This window comes from Miscanthus floridulus, chromosome 10, assembly GCF_019320115.1.
Source record: "Miscanthus floridulus cultivar M001 chromosome 10, ASM1932011v1, whole genome shotgun sequence".
NCBI classification, from domain to species: Eukaryota; Viridiplantae; Streptophyta; class Magnoliopsida; order Poales; family Poaceae; genus Miscanthus; species Miscanthus floridulus.
In genome coordinates this window covers 4,701,135-4,721,363 of record NC_089589.1, presented here as the reverse complement: position 1 = coordinate 4,721,363, position 20,229 = coordinate 4,701,135, and the positions used below count along the sequence as shown (strand labels likewise).

General features: G+C 43.2%; 1 protein-coding gene and 1 pseudogene across 1 annotated transcript; one reads left to right on the top strand and one right to left on the bottom strand.

Annotated features, from left to right (window-relative positions):
* Window positions 1-11,696: 11,696 nt before the first annotated feature.
* LOC136487892 (uncharacterized) lies at window positions 11,697-12,391 on the bottom strand. Its single transcript, XM_066484989.1, has 5 exons — window positions 12,380-12,391; window positions 12,247-12,291; window positions 11,913-12,167; window positions 11,786-11,827; window positions 11,697-11,714 (listed from the first exon to the last, which is right to left on the bottom strand). Exons 1-5 carry the CDS (start codon window positions 12,389-12,391, stop codon window positions 11,697-11,699), a joined length of 372 nt encoding a protein of 123 aa, XP_066341086.1.
* A 6,878-nt stretch (window positions 12,392-19,269) lies between these two features.
* On the top strand, window positions 19,270-19,988 carry LOC136486539 (uncharacterized; annotated as a pseudogene).
* The last annotated feature ends 241 nt before the right edge of the window (window positions 19,989-20,229 follow it).

Here is a 20,229-nt window from a genome sequence, read left to right as displayed (position 1 = left end):
GATCGATTCCAAACTTTGGGCATTGCTTCTATATCACCAATGTAGCATATTGACCGAAGGAATTTGAAAACCAAGCATCAACCATGTAGATCGGACGAGGTCCGCGATTAGGGTACCTTTGGAGAAGAGATGAAAAGGCGATGTGAAATCAAATCCCCGGGCCTTCAATCTTGATGCAAGCCTTCTCCAATGCGATCTCCCTCTCTCTCTTTTGTTGGTGAAAGTCTCGGTCGCCCTAGGTGCTGAAGAAGGGCATCGGCCGGTTGGCTTGGAAGGAGACAAGTCTGTCTGGGCCGAAAGGTACGCTCGGTTTTATAGCCCCGCTCATATCGGACACGTCCGGTAGCATACCGGACACGCCCGGTATACGCGGGCTGGCCCAAATTATTCTAAAAAGTGTTTTCACTCTTCCAATCCCCTTTACTGTTATTTCTCAGTCCAAAAGGTATATAATCTTGATCCAAACTGAGTAACATCACTTTTCTTATCCAATGCCATAAATATCACTTTTTCCAAATATTTGGCATAAACAAGATTTGATTACTTGAGAGAGATATTGCGAGACATAGTAGATTGTGGACTTAAGAAAGCCATGTCATGTGTGATTAGCCAATCAAACAATCAAGGAGAGCTATAATCATCACATGACAAGGCTAGGTCACAAAGACCAAGATTCAAATTGTTTTTCAAATTCACACTACCTACTCATGCTAGTTAGGGTTTTTTTGAAAAACATCTCTCCTATGTCACACAAATACACATTCTAACATATAGAGGGTCTTAGATGCACTTACAATGTATATATGTAAACACATACCTTTGCCTTGAGCCCACAAGAATTCCACTAAGAAGATAAATAGCAAGATAGTCTTTATGTTGACCTTGATTGTCAGATAATCATGCTAGGTTCTAAATCACTTTTCATCCAAAGGACTACAAAGAATGCTAGATAGATTTGTTAGTCCACAATGATGTAAAATAGAAATTTAGCTCCCCCTAAATAAGTGCTTCAAGTAATTTGAATGACTTTCAACAAGCACTTTTATTCTATTAAGAAATTTGGAGATAATTTTCTATTTTTTCCATAAAATTGCCATATTTAAAATTAAGTTCAAGAGATGCTCACAATCACTTAGATTTGATAAATCACAAGCTTCTGAGTAAGACAAGGATGTAAGAAAATATATGGATCAAAGACTCAGTTGCAATCCAACTTGTGTTTTGATTCCTGCAATATCGGACACGTCCGGTAGTATACCGGACACATCCGGAATGCACAGAACAGAGACAATGCTTTCTTCCCTAGCCATACCGGACACGTCCGATAGGTGCAGGACAGAAACAATTAATTCACTGCTTGTGATTCTTTGTTTAGCTCTAGTATTTATTGTATACTTGCATCTCAACAAATGAATTGCTTTACTAGAGAGTCCTTAAAAGCATCATATGGCAAAGTAAAAATTCTTTTTAATTGAATCTAATTAGCCACTTTCATTATTTCACAAATGTACCTATTTGTGAACTATAGAACACGAAATGAACAAAGCGGCGATCCTATAAGGTTTAGGTACTTGTTACCAATGGTGAGGATGAAATATATGTTATATTCATTGAATTATCTTTGGGTCAAACCATATAAGGAATTATGATAAGGATTGGTTGATAGATTGAGTGAATATTATCAAATTGCTTGCTCAACCACCCCGAAGCCTTCATCTCATCACCAAGTACCTACATCATTATCCTAAGCACACTTTGGTACCCAACTCTTGTTGGGTCCTTTTGGGTTAGTCAACAAGTGCTTAGGCACCCAAATGGCTTTAGCACTAGTTTGTGGTGAACTCATCACCTTGCTAGTGCTAACTCCATTTGTGGTCTTCGTAAGCTTATCATTATAAACGAATGTGTTTGGCTTAGGAGCGTTACCATTTGGGCATTCATAGTTTAGATGCCCCTTTCTTCTACAAGCATAGCATATGCGGCCTTTGTGTGCTCTATGCTTGCTTTGCTTGTATGGACATCTATCAACTTTGTGGCCCATCTCATTGCATCCATAGCATCTTCTTGTTGCAACTTGGGCTTCCTTTCTTGCCTCTTTGTACATTGGGCATTTCTTGGTAGGATGCCCCAATTTCTTGCTCATGAGACAAGTGCTTTGTCCATCACTTTTATTTTGGTTGGCCAACTTGTTTGAGGCCTTTTGTTCGGCCGCTTCACACTTGTCGGCCCAACTCTTGTGCGGACACATAGCCCACTCATGTCCATACAATCCACAACCATAGCACATCCTTTTTCCATGTTTCTTGCTCTTGGTTGTGTTGGCCTTGTTTGAAATGTGATTCTTTTGTTGGGTTTTGGAGGAAGCAAGGTTTGAACCCTTCTCAAGCTTCTTCACCATGTTATCACGGTTATCTTGAGAAGGTTGTGCTTTGTCCTTACCCTTCAACCGAATCACATCTTTCTTTAATTTTTCCACCTCTTCTTTTAGCTCTATGTTTTCTATGAGATTTAGCTCAATCGAAGATTGGCTTGCTTGAGGAGCACACTCATTAGTACAAGAAGTATTTAATTGAGATGGTGTACTAGTGAGTGAGTGTGTAAGAGGTTGAGAAAATTTTACCGATGTAATCACAACCTCATGAGCCACCTCAAGCATGATGTTTGATTCTACTACTTCATCATGAGAGCACTTTAGATGAACATAGTTTGCTTGTAGCACATTATACTTGCTTGATAGTTCATCTAGCCTTGCCTTAAGCTCCAAGTTTTCCTTCTCTAGTTGTGAGACACTAGAAGAGGAGTTAGTAACTAAAGCATGCTCAATTGACAATTTTTCATACCTTTCACTTAGAGCCTTTAGTTCTTCCATCTTGGAGATGAGAAACAATTCTTGCTTTTGAAGTGATTGCTCTTGCTTCTCAATCTCTTCTTCAAGCTCATCATTCTTTTCAACTATCTTCATGATGATTAACTTGTCCTTGCGGTTGAGATGATCAAGGTTGTAGTTGTCTTCAACTTCAACATCACTCTCATCTTGATCATCTACTTGTGCTTTCTCCTTTTCTTGATCTTTCTTGTTATTCTTCTTCTTGCTTTTCTTGGCCATGAGACACAAATGATGAGTATCATGAGATACTGAGGTTGACTCATCACTTGGTCGCCACCAGGCTTGAGCATCATTGCAAACAGCTACTTGCTGTTCTGTTGCCTCGGCCATACCACGTCCGGTAGGCATACCGGACACGTCCGGTATGTGCAGGCAGACAATAGGTCATGTGCCGCTTGCACTTCTTGCTCCGGCTCAGTGCTCTTGAGGTCTTGTGAGGCTTCTTCGCTATATGAAGACACAATGGACATACTTTCCATTGACTCGATCTCAAATGCATCATCACATTTGGATTTTCCATATAAATCAAAAAGTCTAGTCCAAATGAGATGAGCACTCTCCGGAGGTGGTTGTCCATTGAAGATTGCCTCATCTTGAACCTCTGCACTCAATGTACTCAACATGACATTAATAGCTTGAGCACTGAGTTGCACGCATATCTCTTCCTCTTTTGGCAATTTTTTGTAGCTGCTCCAATCAACTATAGGAAGAGGTATGCTTGCATCTACAATATGCTCAACAAGAGGACTAATATCCCTAAAAGCATTGAGTACATGAATTGACCAAGATAGAAAGTTTGAACCATCATTTTGGAGAAGCACCGGCTTCAACTCGATAGGCGTCGACATCCTTTTCTCACGGCGGTGAAGCTTTAGGTGAGAACCTCTCTCTGATACCAATTGAAAGGACCTAGGGTGCCGCCTAGAGGGGGGTGAATAGGCGTTTCTGAAAATTAACACCTTTAAATGCAGAAACGATCAGTAAAGGGAGTTTCCAAAATGGAAACTCCAAATAAAGAGTAGTACCACCCCTCACAAGTTAGCCACAGAGTATACAAGGTATAAAGAATGTATCTAGAAGCTACAACCCTGCAACACAAAGTTAGAACTGTTAATAAATATTTTCAGCACAGAGCTCTAATACCGGACGTGTCCGGTATGAATACCGGATGTGTCCGGTATACACGATTTCTGCAGATCAGCCCCGAACTTGCTCCTTTCGATTTCTATCTTCAAACCAAATTGCAGGTACCTACTAGAGATATAAATATACACAGAGAACCTGCATAAGAGCTAGAGCAACACAAATATCAAATGTAATGCGAATTGAGACACGATATTTGTTTTACCGAAGTTTGGACTCTTTCGAGTCCTACTCTCCATTGAGGGGGCTGCAGGCAACCCAGCGAAGGTTAGCCCTAGAGGATACCATGAAGGTCACTCTAGCCGGAGTCTTTTCCAACTCCTTTTCCTCCTTCCACTAATTGATTCCGAGGCAGCGGAATTGATCGTTACAAACTTTTCGAGGCACACCACAATCTCTTGGGTGCTCTCTGGTGACGCCTAACCGTCTAGGACCGAAGAGTCCAAGAGTAACAAATGCAAATAACGAAATAGACAATATGCACAAGTGCTCAAGTGGTTGGATTGCTCTCTTTTTAAATTTCACTCAACCCACAATTTGATTTGGCAAATTTGATTAATCACTCACTAAGAGAGGGTTGGGAGAGTTGGCAAGGCTTAAAAAAGTGTGTATATCAGCAGGATCAGCAGCCTCCAAAGGTGGAGGCTTGGGGGTATTTATAGCCCCCCTTAGAAAAACTAGCCGTTTTATAGCCGTTGCTATACCGGACACGTCCATACCGGACACGTCCGGTATGACTTACACTGCCCCAACGGTAACTAAGTTACAGAGACAATGTGAGGCGTCGGAACTCCCGATGAATGTCGGAACTTCCGACCGTCGGAACTCCCAACCCTCAGTACATTTGAAAACCATTGCAACTGAGTTAGAGTATTCGAGGTGTCGGAACTCCCGACTCATGTCGGAACTCCCGACCCTCAAGGTTTTTGAAAACTGCCGTTGGCCTCTGGCCGTCCATACCGGACATGTCCGGTATGACCACCACAGTGAATTCTCCAAGTTATTTAAATTGCGAGTCATCGAAACTCCCGACCATTGCCGGAACTTCCGACCGTCGGAACTCCCGACATACGTCGGAACTCCCGACGAACCAACCCGAGAACAATAATTTTATAGTTGCTGGGCAAATATCGGACACGTCCGGTATTGCCAGACCAGCAAGAAATCAGTTAGCTCTTTTGTCTCTCAAACACTCAAAACTCACATGGGTTGGCTTGAGCACTTATGAAACATTATCTATCAACATGATGCATCCCTCTCAATAGTACGACATTCCTATTAATTCAAATTTAAAAGTATAACGGATTTAAACCTTTTGAGTTGATCTTTTTGAACCGAAGCCATGTATTCCAATCTTCATCAAGTGAGGGTGCCAACATGTTGATATTGATCTTTTCACTTGAGCATAGCCATCTTGAGCACGTGACTTGATTCCATTCATCAAATTTGAATAATCCCAAATGTATCAAGTCACTTCCATCAAATACTTCATTATAGATTTGATCCTCCACATCAATATGACCATCTTAGCTTGATTAGTACCTCAACTAAATGCAAGTACTTTCTTCTTCACCCTAGCTAGGTTCTTCGGCCGCCAAGCTGTCGCTTGCCCTTCACCCTTGCTTAGTACCTCGAAGCCTTTCCTTGCTATCTTCACCATCTCAAGCCATCAAGTCACATCTTGTGTTGAATCAACCATTCATTTGAATTGTTATCTTTTTTATTTCAATTTAGCAAGCTTCAAATATGAGACCATTCCCTATGCAATCCCTCATGTCTCATTAATTAATTTTTACTAGATTGCTTTCACATAATACATGGAAATCTCACAATAAATAAGCCTTTGCATGAATTCCATTTGCATTGTTGTCTTGTGCTTGAACTAGATTGTTTATACAACAACATATCATTTTGGCTTTTCATTAAGTACCTGTGAGATAACCTATTACCTGTTCACACTTAGCAAACGGGTTAGACCTTTAATCACGTTGTCATTCAATCATCCAAAACCCACTAAAGGGCTAGATGCACTTTCACGGACCCGCAGAGGCAGCCACACTTGGCAGATATTGGAATCCAACCTCTGCACGTCGATCTCCTCCAGCCTGAGCCCCTACCATCCCTGCAGCTGCTACATTGCACCCTGCCCTTCGCCTCTTGGAGCTTGCGGCTCGCCTGCTTTGCTTGTCGCCGCACACAGCAGTCAGCACTCATCACCGGCGCAGCACCTCCCCCCAACCCACAGCCTGCTCCTTCGCCGGGTGCCGATTCAACCCTGCCAGTTGCCCCTGCCCCAGTCAGTTGCCCCTACCCCTGCCCCTGCCGATTCGCCGCTGCCCCTACCGTCTACCGGGCTGCCGCTGCCCTTGCCCTATTGTAGACTTTGCGGGTTTCGCGAAACCCGTCGGATTTCGGGGATCTAGCGGGTTCGGGGGCGGGGCTGATCTTCCCCATAGATGCTCCACCTGCCCCATTGCCATCTCTACTTCCATCCGCTTTTTTTACTTCCCAAACTGCACTCCCTCAATTGCTCGTATAAGACTCGGACTAGTGACCTTACGTATCTCTCGTATGTAACTTGGATTCATGACCCACGCTCATATGGGTTAGAATAACTCGTGTCTACCAACATCATATCTGTTCTTCGTCCATCATTAACGTTGATCAAAAGCTCGGATTAGATGCCCATATCCGGACTCACAAGGTACAAAAAATTTGTTTTTCTCGGTTGGTGGGCCGTGTTTACTAGGGGGTTGTTGTATCGATCGCGACAAAATGCAGTTCACGATCAATCAGGACAAGTGCATTTACAGAGTGAGTCGCAGCCCCCGCGTCGCCCTCCCGCACGGGCAAGCCGGGCGGCAACCCTAGCCGCCACCGCGGTCAATCACCCCTCCCATCCCTCTCCCTCGCCGCTGCCAGAGGAAGCTGCCGAGAGTCCCGCATGGTTCCCAAGGACGGCGACGGCGGGGACCTCGCCCTGCATTCGTGAGCCCTTCTGTGCGGGATCAGCTCCAGGCAGCGGGGGCTGCGTGGCGCTGGTGCTCCGGGGCGTTGTCTCATCGGCGACTGGATCCACATGGTGTGGCCGTGCGGCGGCGGCCGGCGCCCCCAACCCTGTCTTCATCTTCTCCGACGGATCCGGTGAACGCCCCTACTCCTCATCCCCTGCTACTTCAGATAGCCGGTGGGGCAGATGGAAGGCACTGTACTAGTCCTTCCGCGGTCGAATCTAGTGGCCTTGTGCTCGGATCTGACGCTTCTGCTGCTGGCTCCCTCCCTCCTGCTCATGCCCCGACGTGGGGCGTCGTCGGGACATCGGGGCTCCGGTCCAGGCTCTGCGCCAGCAAGTTCGTGCTAGCTGAACATGCTACGGCTGCTCGGCGGGCGTCGGCGAGGCAGCGGGTAGGGGCGCCGCCTTCGGCGCGTTGCCGGCTGTTGCCGAGGCGGACGTGCTACGGTGATATCGTCTTGGGACTGTTTGGGGTGGCTCTGCATCGACGTGGGGCGTGCAGTTTGGCCACGAGCGTGATGGCGGTGGGGCAGCATGCCTGTGTTCTTCGTGTGCAGGGGCCTCACAGCGGCGCAGTGCGTGAGGTTTGGCAGCGGGCTTGCCGACGGCGGGGCTGCATGACCGTGGACGTCCTCCCTTCTGTGCTGCTCTCTGGCCGACTTCCGGCCGTTGAGGGCCTTCTCTGCCAATCATTGGGAGGGCAGAGTGCTGTTTGGGTGAAGCGATGGCGTCAGCCATTACGGTGTCTAAGGTGGCTGCGGGTTGGCGACATCGGTGCGCGTCTCCCACTGTTGCGTGCGAGTCCGAATGGCTCTGTGCAGTGTGGCGGCGGCTGGCACCCCCTTCGTCCAGGCAATGACGATTGCCGGTGCACGCCTCCCACCATCGCGGGCAAGTCTGAGAACGGCTCCACCTGCTGTGGCGGCGGCGGCGGCTGCGCCAACACCCCCCCCCCCCCGACGCTTGCCTTCTTCCAGGTGTGGAATCTTGCCGGTGCACGCCTCCCACTTTCGCGAGCGAGTCCAGGAACGGCACCCGGGAGGGTCTACGGGAGCACCGTCAAAGGTTCTGGGCGAAAGCTTAGCTCAGATCAGTCTGATCCAGTGACGAGGATTTTCTTCTTGAAGGCGTCGCTGAAGAATCTATTGCTGCTGCTTCTTCATGCTTCTCCTGGATTGGCCCGATCAATGCAGTTACCCTCGGCACAGGACTTGGGCAAAGCCTTGTCAAGCTCTTGCTTGGCCGACGATGATTACGTTTTGGCGTCATTCACCTCCTCGTCGAACAGCTCCTGTGAGTTGGTGTGGTAGTCTTTGCATTCGCTGTGTCTTACTGTTGCTGTTTTTCCCTCTAAACATTTGTAAAACATACATCATGCCCATTTGGGCTATATCAATATGTATTCACGTGGAGAGTAATCCCCCGGTGACATTAAAAAAAATGCAGTTCACAATATTCGAATTGCAATTTTGATTGCGGAAGGCGGAGACATTGTTACTTGATAGCACTAGATTAGGCATGGTAGTCACCACAACCGTGTTGTGCATCTCCGGCGAGTAGCTGAAGTACTGAAGTGCCGCGCAGGTAAAAGGATGCATGAATCAGTCAACGTGCAATGGTCGATGGACATGCATGCTGTGCCGTGTGCATTCGTGCCCCCAAAGCCGTTTTTCCAGTAACGGACATAATGCAGGTCTTGGTCTTTGTAGTTCGCCTCCATGTCCCACATAGCCTATCCAGCGTGCTACTGTATGTCGCTGTCGCGCCCACCTCCATGGTAGTGGCCACCATAAGTGTCGACGTCTGCCCTCAAAGCCATGCGGACAAGAATTCTATGATAACACAGAAAGAAGAAATAACCTTAGATTCTAAAAATCTGAATCTGCAAGTTTCAGACTGGGAAGACCAATCAGTCTTTAGATATGTGAAAAAGCCATAAAAGAAAATCCCCTACCTTTTCATTAGATATATCAGACAAACATATTTTTAAATTGTTTTAGTAGACTATATACTTTCACAACCAGAATTTTAAATTTCTCCTAGTGTTTTAGCATTCAGAATTTAGTATAATTTTTTCCTACCAAATGCCTCCTAATGCGATTTCCATGTGCTATGACTAGGGGTGAAAACGGTATAGATATTTTCCGACCGTATTCGAGACCGAATTCGTTTAGAGGGGTTCAAATCTGTCCGTATCCGAATCTAGATATTCAACATCCAATACCGTATCCATATCCGAATACTCAAATCGTATATTTATGATGTCGATACCCAATCGTATCCTATCCGGCATGGCTGACACTATCCGTATTCGGATCTGAATCCGAACAGAAATATGAAAACAAATGTAATATCAGTGATATCTGTCTGTATCCGATCCGTTTTCATCCCTAGCTATGACTAGTGGCAGTGTTTTATTACTATTTTAAAACACTAGGGGAATTCCACCATTTTGGTAGTGTTTCATTTAGGATACCAAACGGGAGGATGCCCACATCGAGATTCATCAAGATGTCCCGAGACAATGCCCTGGCCGCCCTTATATATAGTTAGGGTCCAGGGCACATACAGAGAGGTTCCTAGCTAACCTGGCTTGCAAGTAACGCCATCCTGTGGTGCTCATCTCGGCGTGGCTGTCATCATGGTCTTACGCCCATGTTGCATTATGGTGTGGTGTGGCCTACAGTGAAGATCATGGCAACACTGTTGGCACGATGGTAGTCCGCCAGCAGTCCTTCGCAGCGTGGTCTTCGTCATCGTCTTCAGGTCCTCTGGGGGTATCGTACAAGAGTTGGTAGCCGCCCCCAATCTTGCCGATCGCCTTGCATCTTGTGGAGACTATGGCTACGATCTCTTGCACTGGGGTCGTGGCCTCTATTGGTTCAGGAGGCCTCAAGGCCTCCATTGTGGTTCCCATCCCATAGTGGGTGGAAACATACAGGTGTCTTGTCGAACCGTATGTGGACGGTGGGCCATCGTACCGACCGTTACCGCTTGGGCGGTGTCGTCTTTTCCCTACGACATGGCGGGGATGGCGTCTGACCGGACCGAGGTGACCGCTCTTCCCTCGGTCTTTATGAGGTCAGTGCGACGTACCTATCCCTGTCAGAGCGGGCACGTTTGGCGGGACTTGGTCCCTTTACCATCATTCCTAGAGGTCGTGGTGGAGAGGTCGTGAGCCGCTGCCTCGGTGCATGACTAAGGCAGGGGGAGAGGTCGGGGCAGGCTGTTTACACCAAAATTTTGGAAGGAGAGCGCGGGGACTCGAAGCTTCTGAGATTGTGTCATCAAGGAATCGGTTGCGTAACGATCGATATTAGCTGATTCAGATACGGTACTGGAATCGGATCTTTTTGGATAACGTCAACAGACGACGTTGATGGACTACGGGGAAAGATATGACGGACTCTATAGAAAGGGAAAGATTAGGGTCCATTTTATTTTAAGTTAGGAATGTTTTCTTTTACTCCAAGAATTGTAATAAGTCGTATTTGAGTAGGATTCATGTTTAGGTTCCGGGTATAAATATTGGACCCTAGTTATTGTACAAGGACACGAACAATCAATTAACACAATCTTTCTAGCTTTCGCCATCGCATTAGGAGTAGGAGTACCGTAGAAATTCGGCGAGTTCTTCAACAAGCAGGGTTGCATCGACTCACTACTAGAAATACCCCCATGTAGTGACGTTTTATTTATATGATAGACACGTTTTATTTCGTCTCTACAAGATTGTAGGCATGTTTTTATAAAGCGTGTTAGAAGCGTCTTCGCATGGACCGTGTCAGGACTTGTAGAGACGAGTTCTCTAAGCGTGTCTAGGTGATAAAGAGACGTATTGTAGAGACGTTTGTTGCATGCCTACGGACATTGATACACTTTTATAGATACATTTGTATAACGTGGTTATTTGTGTAGTTATGTTATATAGCAGCGCTTCATATGTGCTAAGAAATTTAGAGACGTTCTCATAGATACATTCGTATAATGTGTGTACTAATGTAGTAACGGTGCGTAATGATGTTGTATTGTGTGTTAAAAAGTGTAGAGACGTTCTCATAGATATATTTATATTATGTGTGTACTAATGTTGTCACGTTTTGTAATGACATCAAATTGTGTATCAAGAAGTATAGAGACGTTTAAGTAATACATTTATATTACATGTCTAACAATATAGATACATTGTTTAGTAACATCATTTTGCGTTTCAAGAAAATAGAGACAATTTTACACACATTTATATTTCGTGTCTACTAATATAGAAACATCATATAGTAACGTTTTATAACGTCATCTAAAAAAAGATATTTATCCATTTTATAATGTGCATATTATTATTATAGCCATATTTATAGTTACACATTCTTACTAGAAATAAAGGGACTTCTACAAATTTGGACACACATGAATTGGAATGACTAGATAATGAGGAAGTGAATCATGAAGGCATTGCATTGAAAAATCCACTGTCTTTACAAAACAAGATAATGTTTAATGACCCATTAAAGTGCACTCTTAGAAGCAAACCATATTCATAAAGAAGCATAGGAAAAGTGGCAATATTAAACAAATATCTATATTTTTCACTAACATCTAAAGTCTATCTTGTTCACTCTGAAACTTGTAGCTTCTCTTTCCAAGCACATCAAGTTACACGTTTCCATCAAGCTGCAAAATAAGACAAGATTGAGTTGACACATGAATTCTAATAAAACCAATATAGCAAGAATGAAAGATACCAAGGCTGTACCAGCTTGAGTTGAACTCTTAACTTTTTTAACCTACAATGAGACATGTGTTTAGAGGGATATGTAGTATATTTTTTAGAAATACAAAATAAAAAATCGATAATATAACAAAACTTACATGCGAACGAGGCCAAGCAACAAGAAAGCCAATAGCATCTTTCATAGTTTTGATAGAAAAGAGTGGTCTAGGTAACATCTCATCTCCATTGTTTCCATTGACATTATTTTCAAGGGTCTCAACATAAACCCCAACAAATTCTTTTCCAAGCACAGTGCCACCAATGCTTCGAGTGCTATCAGTAGTCACTAGCTTTCCTTTGGCCACGATTTTATAATTGTTTCTTAGTGAAATAAGATAGACTTCCAGTTGGCTCTATCATTTTGTAAAACATAGTCATGATCATCAAACTTGTAATTAATTTAGCTTCAAAACAAAGGAAACAAGCACATACCGATCCTGATTGATTACAAGCAGGAGCTTCAATTCTTTGAGATCTCTGCAATAGACACAATCAAACCATATCATTGATCTAGCAAGTTCAGCCATACTTTGAAGTGTTACAATAATATAAAATATAGACATACAATATTGGTCATTGTGGTATCACGTGGAAAAGTTAGACCTTCAGAACCCTTATCTGCATGACCTTGATTCTCAATATGTGCCACCTGCAGTCATAGTTGCACTATCAATTTTGTGACATGTAACATGGTTTATGTTGCACTCAATTCGGATTTTGATAATCAAATAGATGTACATGACTAGAATAGTTCATAATGTTAGCACATCTCATACAATAGTTCTTAATCAGATTATTGTTTTTAACTTCATATTGGGAGCTATAGCAAGATTGTTAACCAAATCTCACATTAAGACCCCTTCAAAAAAATATCATACATACTAGATGGAACTAAGGAAGCAGCATATTTCCCTTCAAATGTGTTTATGAGCTGCAGTCTCCCACCAGTCTTTCCTATCTGAACAAGCCAAGTATGGAATATTTAGTTGCTAAGTAAATTTACTTTTAGTCACATGCCTATTTACTTGCTATGACAGTTTTTCTTTTGCCTGTAGTAAGGATAACAGCAAAATAATTGTTGCTGCATGTGACCATAAAATAGCAATACATTGGAATATTTATTTTGTGCTTTCTTTCAGGACAAAGCATCCAGTGAGACCATTTTACACTAAATAATAAAAGAGTTATGATCTGTGGTTCAAATCTGAAAGGTTTTAGTTTTCAGGTTTGTCTCTAGTTTTTGTGAATTGAAATCTGCAAGGTTTTATTTTCTAAGAGCAGATCGGTGAGCAGAGTTTGGCAAGAACTATCCCTGGAAAATCACAAATGCAGGCTGTCTGAGAAGCAATCAGCAGTAAGCACTGTTGAAGCTACGTGGACAACCAAAAAGAGCAGACCTTAATTTTCTTGCCCCTTGTATATTTCTAACATACCTTTGCAACCATTGGCTCACGTGGTAACTCTGGCATGGAACAATCCTTGTTGACTTGACTAGAATTCTGGGCCTGCATATTTGTAACCTTAGAATTTAAGACATTCGAATGTACTTACATGGTATATTGTATCTTAGAAATTAGAAATAAGGGTTGTGCTCCCTTCTAATTCCTGTAGCTGCATCTCATAGCTACAATAATGTAGAATCACAGACAAGCAGGGTGAAGAAAGGTTAGTGTTACCTGAACAAATTTTTCTGGAGAGCACGCATTATCATTGTCGATCTCAATGCCATCATCGCTACATGCGCCATGGGTACCGTCATCACTACAGTCTTGCTCAGTATCAGTCTGACCATCCATTTCAGTATCAACAACCTACAGAAAAATGAAAAAACAAACGCTTAGTTACAAGATATGAATAAACTCATTCCTAAGAGAGAGAGACATAGACAGGGACCCCATGGAGGCTTACTTCATCATGTAGAGCTCTTTCCTTTCTTTTTAGCAAATCATCATCTGGGTACTTTTGTGACACAAAAGCAAGCCAAAGTTTCATAGCACCACTCATGCATTGCATCTTATTGTCCATTGTATTCACTTTGTCACGGTACCTTCTTTCTTCTTCAGTTTCAGTAACAAGAGTAATACCTTTAGAAACTTGCACTTGACTCCAGTACTTATCATCGTAGTACCCACGTGCTTTTAATTGTTTAGCAACAATCTCGTTGAACACCTCATTAAAATCATTAGCTGAAAGATTACCATTGTTCTGCTCTTTTCTTTTTTCTAATTCCTCAAATGATGCATCCTATCGAAATAAGCATATAGCAAGGTCACATAATCATAACAATAACTCCAAATTGAATCCACAAGTAGCAGAAAAATATACCATTACCAATTTCACTTTGTTGGTGCTGTATCTCCCACTCTTTTTCTTATGAGCAGCGTCCCATAATTCTATCCTATGAACCTTTCCTTTCCTTCGATCTTCCTGCACAAGATATTAAAATTGAGAATCCAATCAATTCTATTACATGATCATTGAATTTTACACATAACAACAGTTAGAATATATATCACCATCTCTTTCTTCAGTCTAGCATGGCTTTTCCTCCCCGTTGTGTGCGTATTCTTCTGTTCTTTTGCACACCGAGAGTTTGTTGCACACAATTTCTGTAAACATAGCAAAATTGTAAAGCACAAATGTTACATTACTTTCTTTCAAATTTCTTGTAAATGTTAGATAAAAAGATATCACCTTATGTGCTTCTTGACACCAAAAGCTAACAAGAGGTCTCCACTGATGTTCATTAACAGTTATTGGTCTACCTTGTATAATTTGTTCTAGAGATCTCTGTTCAGGATTGAAATGTTCTTTCTTCAACTTAGATTTGTAGGCTCGCCACCTATTGTTTACAGTTCTTAAGATCCAATCTCTTGTAAGCTGTAGCGTTTGTCTAGGAAAGACAAATTTTGACTGTACAAAGAAAAAGTAAATAGTTGATGATTGGAACAAACAATAGTGTACTTTCTAGCATTGTACAGATTACATTTACCTCAACATCCATGATTATTAGTTCCTTGTGTTTATTGAATAGAACATTGTCCCATCTTTGAATGTGTAATGGCGCAAATGTATGTGTTTGTGCTAGATCACCAAGGTGTTGTCCAAGAACAGAGGCTGACCTTTCATTTGGTACACCATTTTCATCGGTCCCTACAATTACCTTTCCTCCTTTTAGTTTTGATAAGTCTAAGACTCCAAAATCTCCTAAAACTTGTCGCACCTGTCCATTAGGCCCTACATGTATGAAATTATATTATTTGACATTGTATTTAGTTGTGTCACCAAAACAAAAATCAAACTTACATATTATCTTGATTGGGCTTGCACGTCGGTTTGGCATGTGGGCTAATATATTGTCAACATCTGGAGGACCTTGTAAATTCTCCTCAATCTCATTATCTACCAAATCATCAGGCTCCTGTTGCTCATGTCTTTCATCTTGTGCTTCAAGGTGCAAGTTTCTTAATCGTCGAGGTCCTCTTGCCATGATTTCTACTGCAAAAGAGCAGTTTTAGTTTGCTGCTCAACAAACAGATAACCAAGAAAAGGTTCAATGCTGATCCTAAATCACATAGTGCACTCATAAGATGTCGCACGGAACCAACACAGTGAGAACCATACATACAGAGGGGGAAATGAAGAACATGAATCTTTCTGACAGGAAAAAGAGATGGATAAGTATAAATTTGTAGCGCTGACTGCGCTCTAGTAATCTACACAATGGGATCATTAGATTTTCACAGAGTGACAAAACCGAATAAAGAGAAGTCATAGAGCCAAATAATTACTCCATACAAAATCCAGGAGTCAAATAACTACTCCATACAAATTTGGAGAAATCGTAGAGCCAAATAATTACATATAGTTAATAGATGTTTCATGGAGTAAATTTAGATCAATTTTATACAAAATCGTTTAACACTAAAATACAAACAAAATCATAAACAATGTTATATGTTTTCATATAAGAAATAAAATTGTCTTTTTTATAAGAATTGTTCAGAGCTCATAACTGAGGTTGAGTCCTATGTTCATGAAAGAAATTCTACTAAATTCACATGTACATGTTTCGATCTATCATAAATAAATGTGTTCTAGACAAAAAGGACATGGATCAAAATATGCATACGGCAACTATTTAAGATGTGAAAATCAGAGAATCTGCAGTACTTTATTTTAGAGACAAAATCTAATACTGCAGCAGGAAGCAGGCAGTAGGGGCACCGGGCACCGCGGGGGCGGGACGGTCGGCCGCACCCAGGCTGCCGGTCGGGGTACGAATGCGCGTTCGCAGAGGCTGGACTGCCGGAAGCAGAATAGCAGAGAGGAGCGGCGGGGACGGCCTGGGCAGCTGGAGCCCTGGCTCTGGCTGTGGCTACTGGCTGGCCGGTCGCTCGGTCTAGGAGGCGCTGGAGAGTGGAGATCAGGTGAAGGCCAGGAGGGGAGAGGCTCACCGATGGCAGATCAGGACTAGTCGATGACCGGCGGATGGCCTGCGCCGTCCAAGGAGCAGCCAGGCCTTGGGCAGTTGATGCGTCGGCGTCGAGGAATTTGGGGTGCGGGTGTGCCGCACTGACGCGTGCTGCGGTCTCGCAAATGTGGAGACGGGAAGGAGTGGGGGAGGTTAATAGATGCGTTTTTTCCGTAATCTCACGCCGTGGGGGTGATTTAGGCGCGAAATTAAAATGTTCGAGCCCTCCACTACACGGCAAGTTTTTGCAATTGTACACTATAAAATAGGCGGCAAGACAAAATACGTTCATACGAAATTCCGATTGTAATTATAAACGATTGTATACGATTGTAAGTACAATCGTAGAATGGAGGGGAACAAGTTCCTCAGTGCTCTCACCAGTTGTGCTCGGCACTTCGGCAGGGAGGGAGAGGGACTCGCGGGCACGGGTCCCTAAGCCGACGGCGCCACGGTGGACTGCGGCCTCAGAGGCCCCGTCGCACGGGCACGGCCGCACGGGCCGCGGGTGCCTGGCGGCGGCCGGCCGGCAGAAGCGGCTAGCAGGGCGCAGCCGTGCAGGGATCAGGGGCCGGCTGGGCGGCCGGTGGTGGTGGAGGACGGGGACCGCCGGCCGCCGCCGCCAGCGCCAGGAAAGGAGTCGCCGAGTCAGTGGAAGGAAGGAAGTGTCCTCCTTTTTTTTACAGAGTGTTACTGTCATAGTTGGGCTGGGCCAGGTATGGCAGGGCATACCCGTGCAGCCCATTAGGTCCGCCCTGCCCTAAAAATCAAAGGAATTTTTTCCGACTAGATATATGCGCCGGCGTTGCACGGGACGAATTGAATAAGACAATGATTTGACACTTAGTTTTTTTTGTCAATGCATATGTACATATACGATGTAAGTACAATCGTATATACGAAATTACGTTCATACAAAATAGGTTTCATGTTTTTGGAATATTGTTTGTATATATGTTAACGAATATATGTGGAAGTACCACCAAATTTGTTTTAATCTCCAACAATATTCATATTGTTTTGAAATAATTTTCAAAAAAATAGCAAAAAAATTTTCAAGAAAATATGTTTTTTTAGAAAGGCGACAAGAGATTTGCCGGATTTTTATTAGACGAGCAAAAAGGAACAAGAAAAAAGAATTACAACAAACAACGGGAGACCAAGCTCACCGCCACCACGGCACACCGGCCGACAACCCTACTAAATACCCACCTGAACGACAACTTAAAGTCTAGAAAAACAGCCTGAAGCCGAAAAAACGCAAAACTAGACCAACCGAACAGTGACCAACAAATACTAGAACTACTCCTGTTGTGGTCCATCATGAAATCTTGTTGCCAACTGGTATTGCTCTATATCTTCTTTGCAAAGGAGTGCCACCTGACTAGGCTGCAGCGACTTGTTCTAAAATGTTCTTCGATTCCTTTCCTTCCATAAATTCCACCAAAAATAGATCATAATACCAAAAATAGATTACTTGATCCCCTCATGACCAGCGCCTAAGCCTCCATGGCCGGAGCCACGGCAGCCTTCTTCTGGACGGCGCTTGTCTTCTGCTTCTTGGCTTCCTGCTCAATGAGCATCTTGATGGCCTCCATGGGTTTCGAAATTGTATCTAAGAACCTGTCAATCAATGTAAAGTTGTTTTCAGAGTTGTTATTGTTTAACTTTCGGCTAGACTGATCATCAATGGAAACAGATTGATTGACATAATCTTGCTGGATGTGCGCAGATGTGGGCTCAGGTGGCACAGGTATTGTATACGTGCTGCACCACTTGCTCCTTCTCCACTGCTGCCTGATTTAGAATAATGTCGTGATTTAATCTTATAAAATTCGTACGATCTATGGTTGGAATTATTTGAATTTTATATGGTCTTTTAAATTAATAAACCTTAGCCAATTAAAAAAACAAAATTATTCGTAGGCGAGCCCAATAAGCAAGGGTTGAGTCGGCCTGGATACGTATCCAATATTTTGAGTATGGCCTGGATACGTATCCATGGCTTATCCGAGGCCTATCTGTATCCGTGGCGTGCGTGTCGGATACGGGATATCCGCGCATCACAGCCCATGCCCCGTCGGTCGACCCCGGACTCCCCGAGCCCCTCGATTGGCGCCGCTTCTTTCCTTCTCGATCTGGTACAAGGAGCGTGGTGAGCACCAGAGAGGCGGCGGGTCGGCTTTGCGGTAGCTCCCTCCCCTGCACCCTGCACCCTGCGCACCTGTGCCTCTGCCTCTGCCTGCCGGACGACAGAAGCCGCCGGTAGCCTTCGGCCATCGGCCCGTCGCATCTCGCGGCCATCTGGTGAGTGGTGAATATGTGTGTCTGTTACTCTGTTTACTTAGTAGATACATGTGCTCGAATTAAAACCGGTGATAAAATTATTTGTGAATTTGGGAAATATGTGTCTGTGAAGCAAATTGAATTTGGAAGGCAAAAGAAGATGCAATCTAAATAGCTCAAATTATATACCGTCGGGTCACATTGAATTAACCATGAAACTGAGCCTTCTTAACACAGGGTAATCAAACCTGCTAATATTCCATTGCCCGTAACTGCAGCAGAGAGAGTTCTGGAAACTTGCAATTGCAGACTCTCTACATGACTTTCTTTTTTTCTAAAGTGGAATAATTGCAGACTCTCAAAACTCATATTGTATGGTTTAATTCACTACTGATATTAATCTGCCTCTGATATGCTTTCTTGTTACTAAATGTCTAAACTTTGTATATTTTTATGCCTTGTGTTAATGTGAAATTGTGTCATCGTTTTCATTTAGTCATGGTTGAGCAAGTTGGACTCGATCATGGTTAGTTTGAGTACTCAAATTAAGGAAGTTAGTTCATCTACCATAGAAACTAATAATCTTAATTAATTTTGTTGCTGCCAGTCAAGTACTATTTTTCGTACTCGAACATGTCTTGCAAAAGAAAAAAACTGATTGATTTCATTTCATTCTTACTCCTTGTTAGAGGGTCATGGATCGAAGTTGGATGAGTAAGCCAAGACAGGATACTACATATCAAGATGGTGTTGAGCAATTTTTGACTTTCGCTTACCGAGACATTCCACGTGATAGCGAGATACTTTGTCCTTGCAAAAAATGCAAAAACAGATTAAACCATAGCCATGATGAAGTCAGGACACATTTGAGATGCGATGGTATTATTCAAGGTTATACGACCTGGGTTCATCATGGAGAGATGTATGAAAGTCCACAATTTGCATTTGTTGACGTGCCAACTGACACTACAAACTTGCCTACTTCGGGTGTCTCAAGGGCTCCTGCAGTACAAGATGGCATGCAAGAACTACTTCAAGCTGCCTTTTTCAGGAATGAAATGTTTGAGTCACTACCAAGTATGTCTGAAGGTGTAGTAGATGTTGAATCAGGATTTGCAGATATGGAACAAACTGTAGCTGAGGATGTGCATCCTGCAGATGACAATGCTAAGGAGAGTGAACATAATCTATATGAAAGATACTTGAAGGATGCACACAGAAGCTTATATCCTGGGTGTAAATTTTCTAAGTTGTCATTTTTGGTAAACTTATATCACTTAAAATGTTTAAATGGCTGGACACAAGAATCATTTACAAGACTTCTAGGTGTGCTATCTGATTCATATCCTCCTCATGTAGACCTACCTAAGACATATTATCAAGTGAAGAGAATCATCCGTGCTTTAGGCCTTGACTATGTGAAAATACATGCTTGCCCCAAAGATTGCATGCTTTTCCGAGGAAGTTCAGCTAAGAAAGATTTTTGTGATGTGTGCCAGAGCTCTCGCTGGAAAGATTTTAAGAAGAATGGTTCTACAGTTAGACCTAAGAAGAAAAACAAACCAGCGAAAGTGTTGCGCTATTTTCCATTGATACCGAGGCTCCAAAGGTTATTTTCAACTACCAAAACTTCAGAAGACATGAGATGGCATGAG

Excerpts from the sequence above, each read along its gene's own strand:
- LOC136487892 (XM_066484989.1), bottom strand. Across the intron at positions 12,168-12,246 it reads CTTGTAATCAATCAGGATCG|AGCCAACTGGAAGTCTATCT; the intron begins GTATGTGCTTGT and ends ACAAAATGATAG. Across the intron at positions 11,828-11,912 it reads TTGCTTGGCCTCGTTCGCAT|GTTAAAAAAGTTAAGAGTTC; the intron begins GTAAGTTTTGTT and ends GTCTCATTGTAG.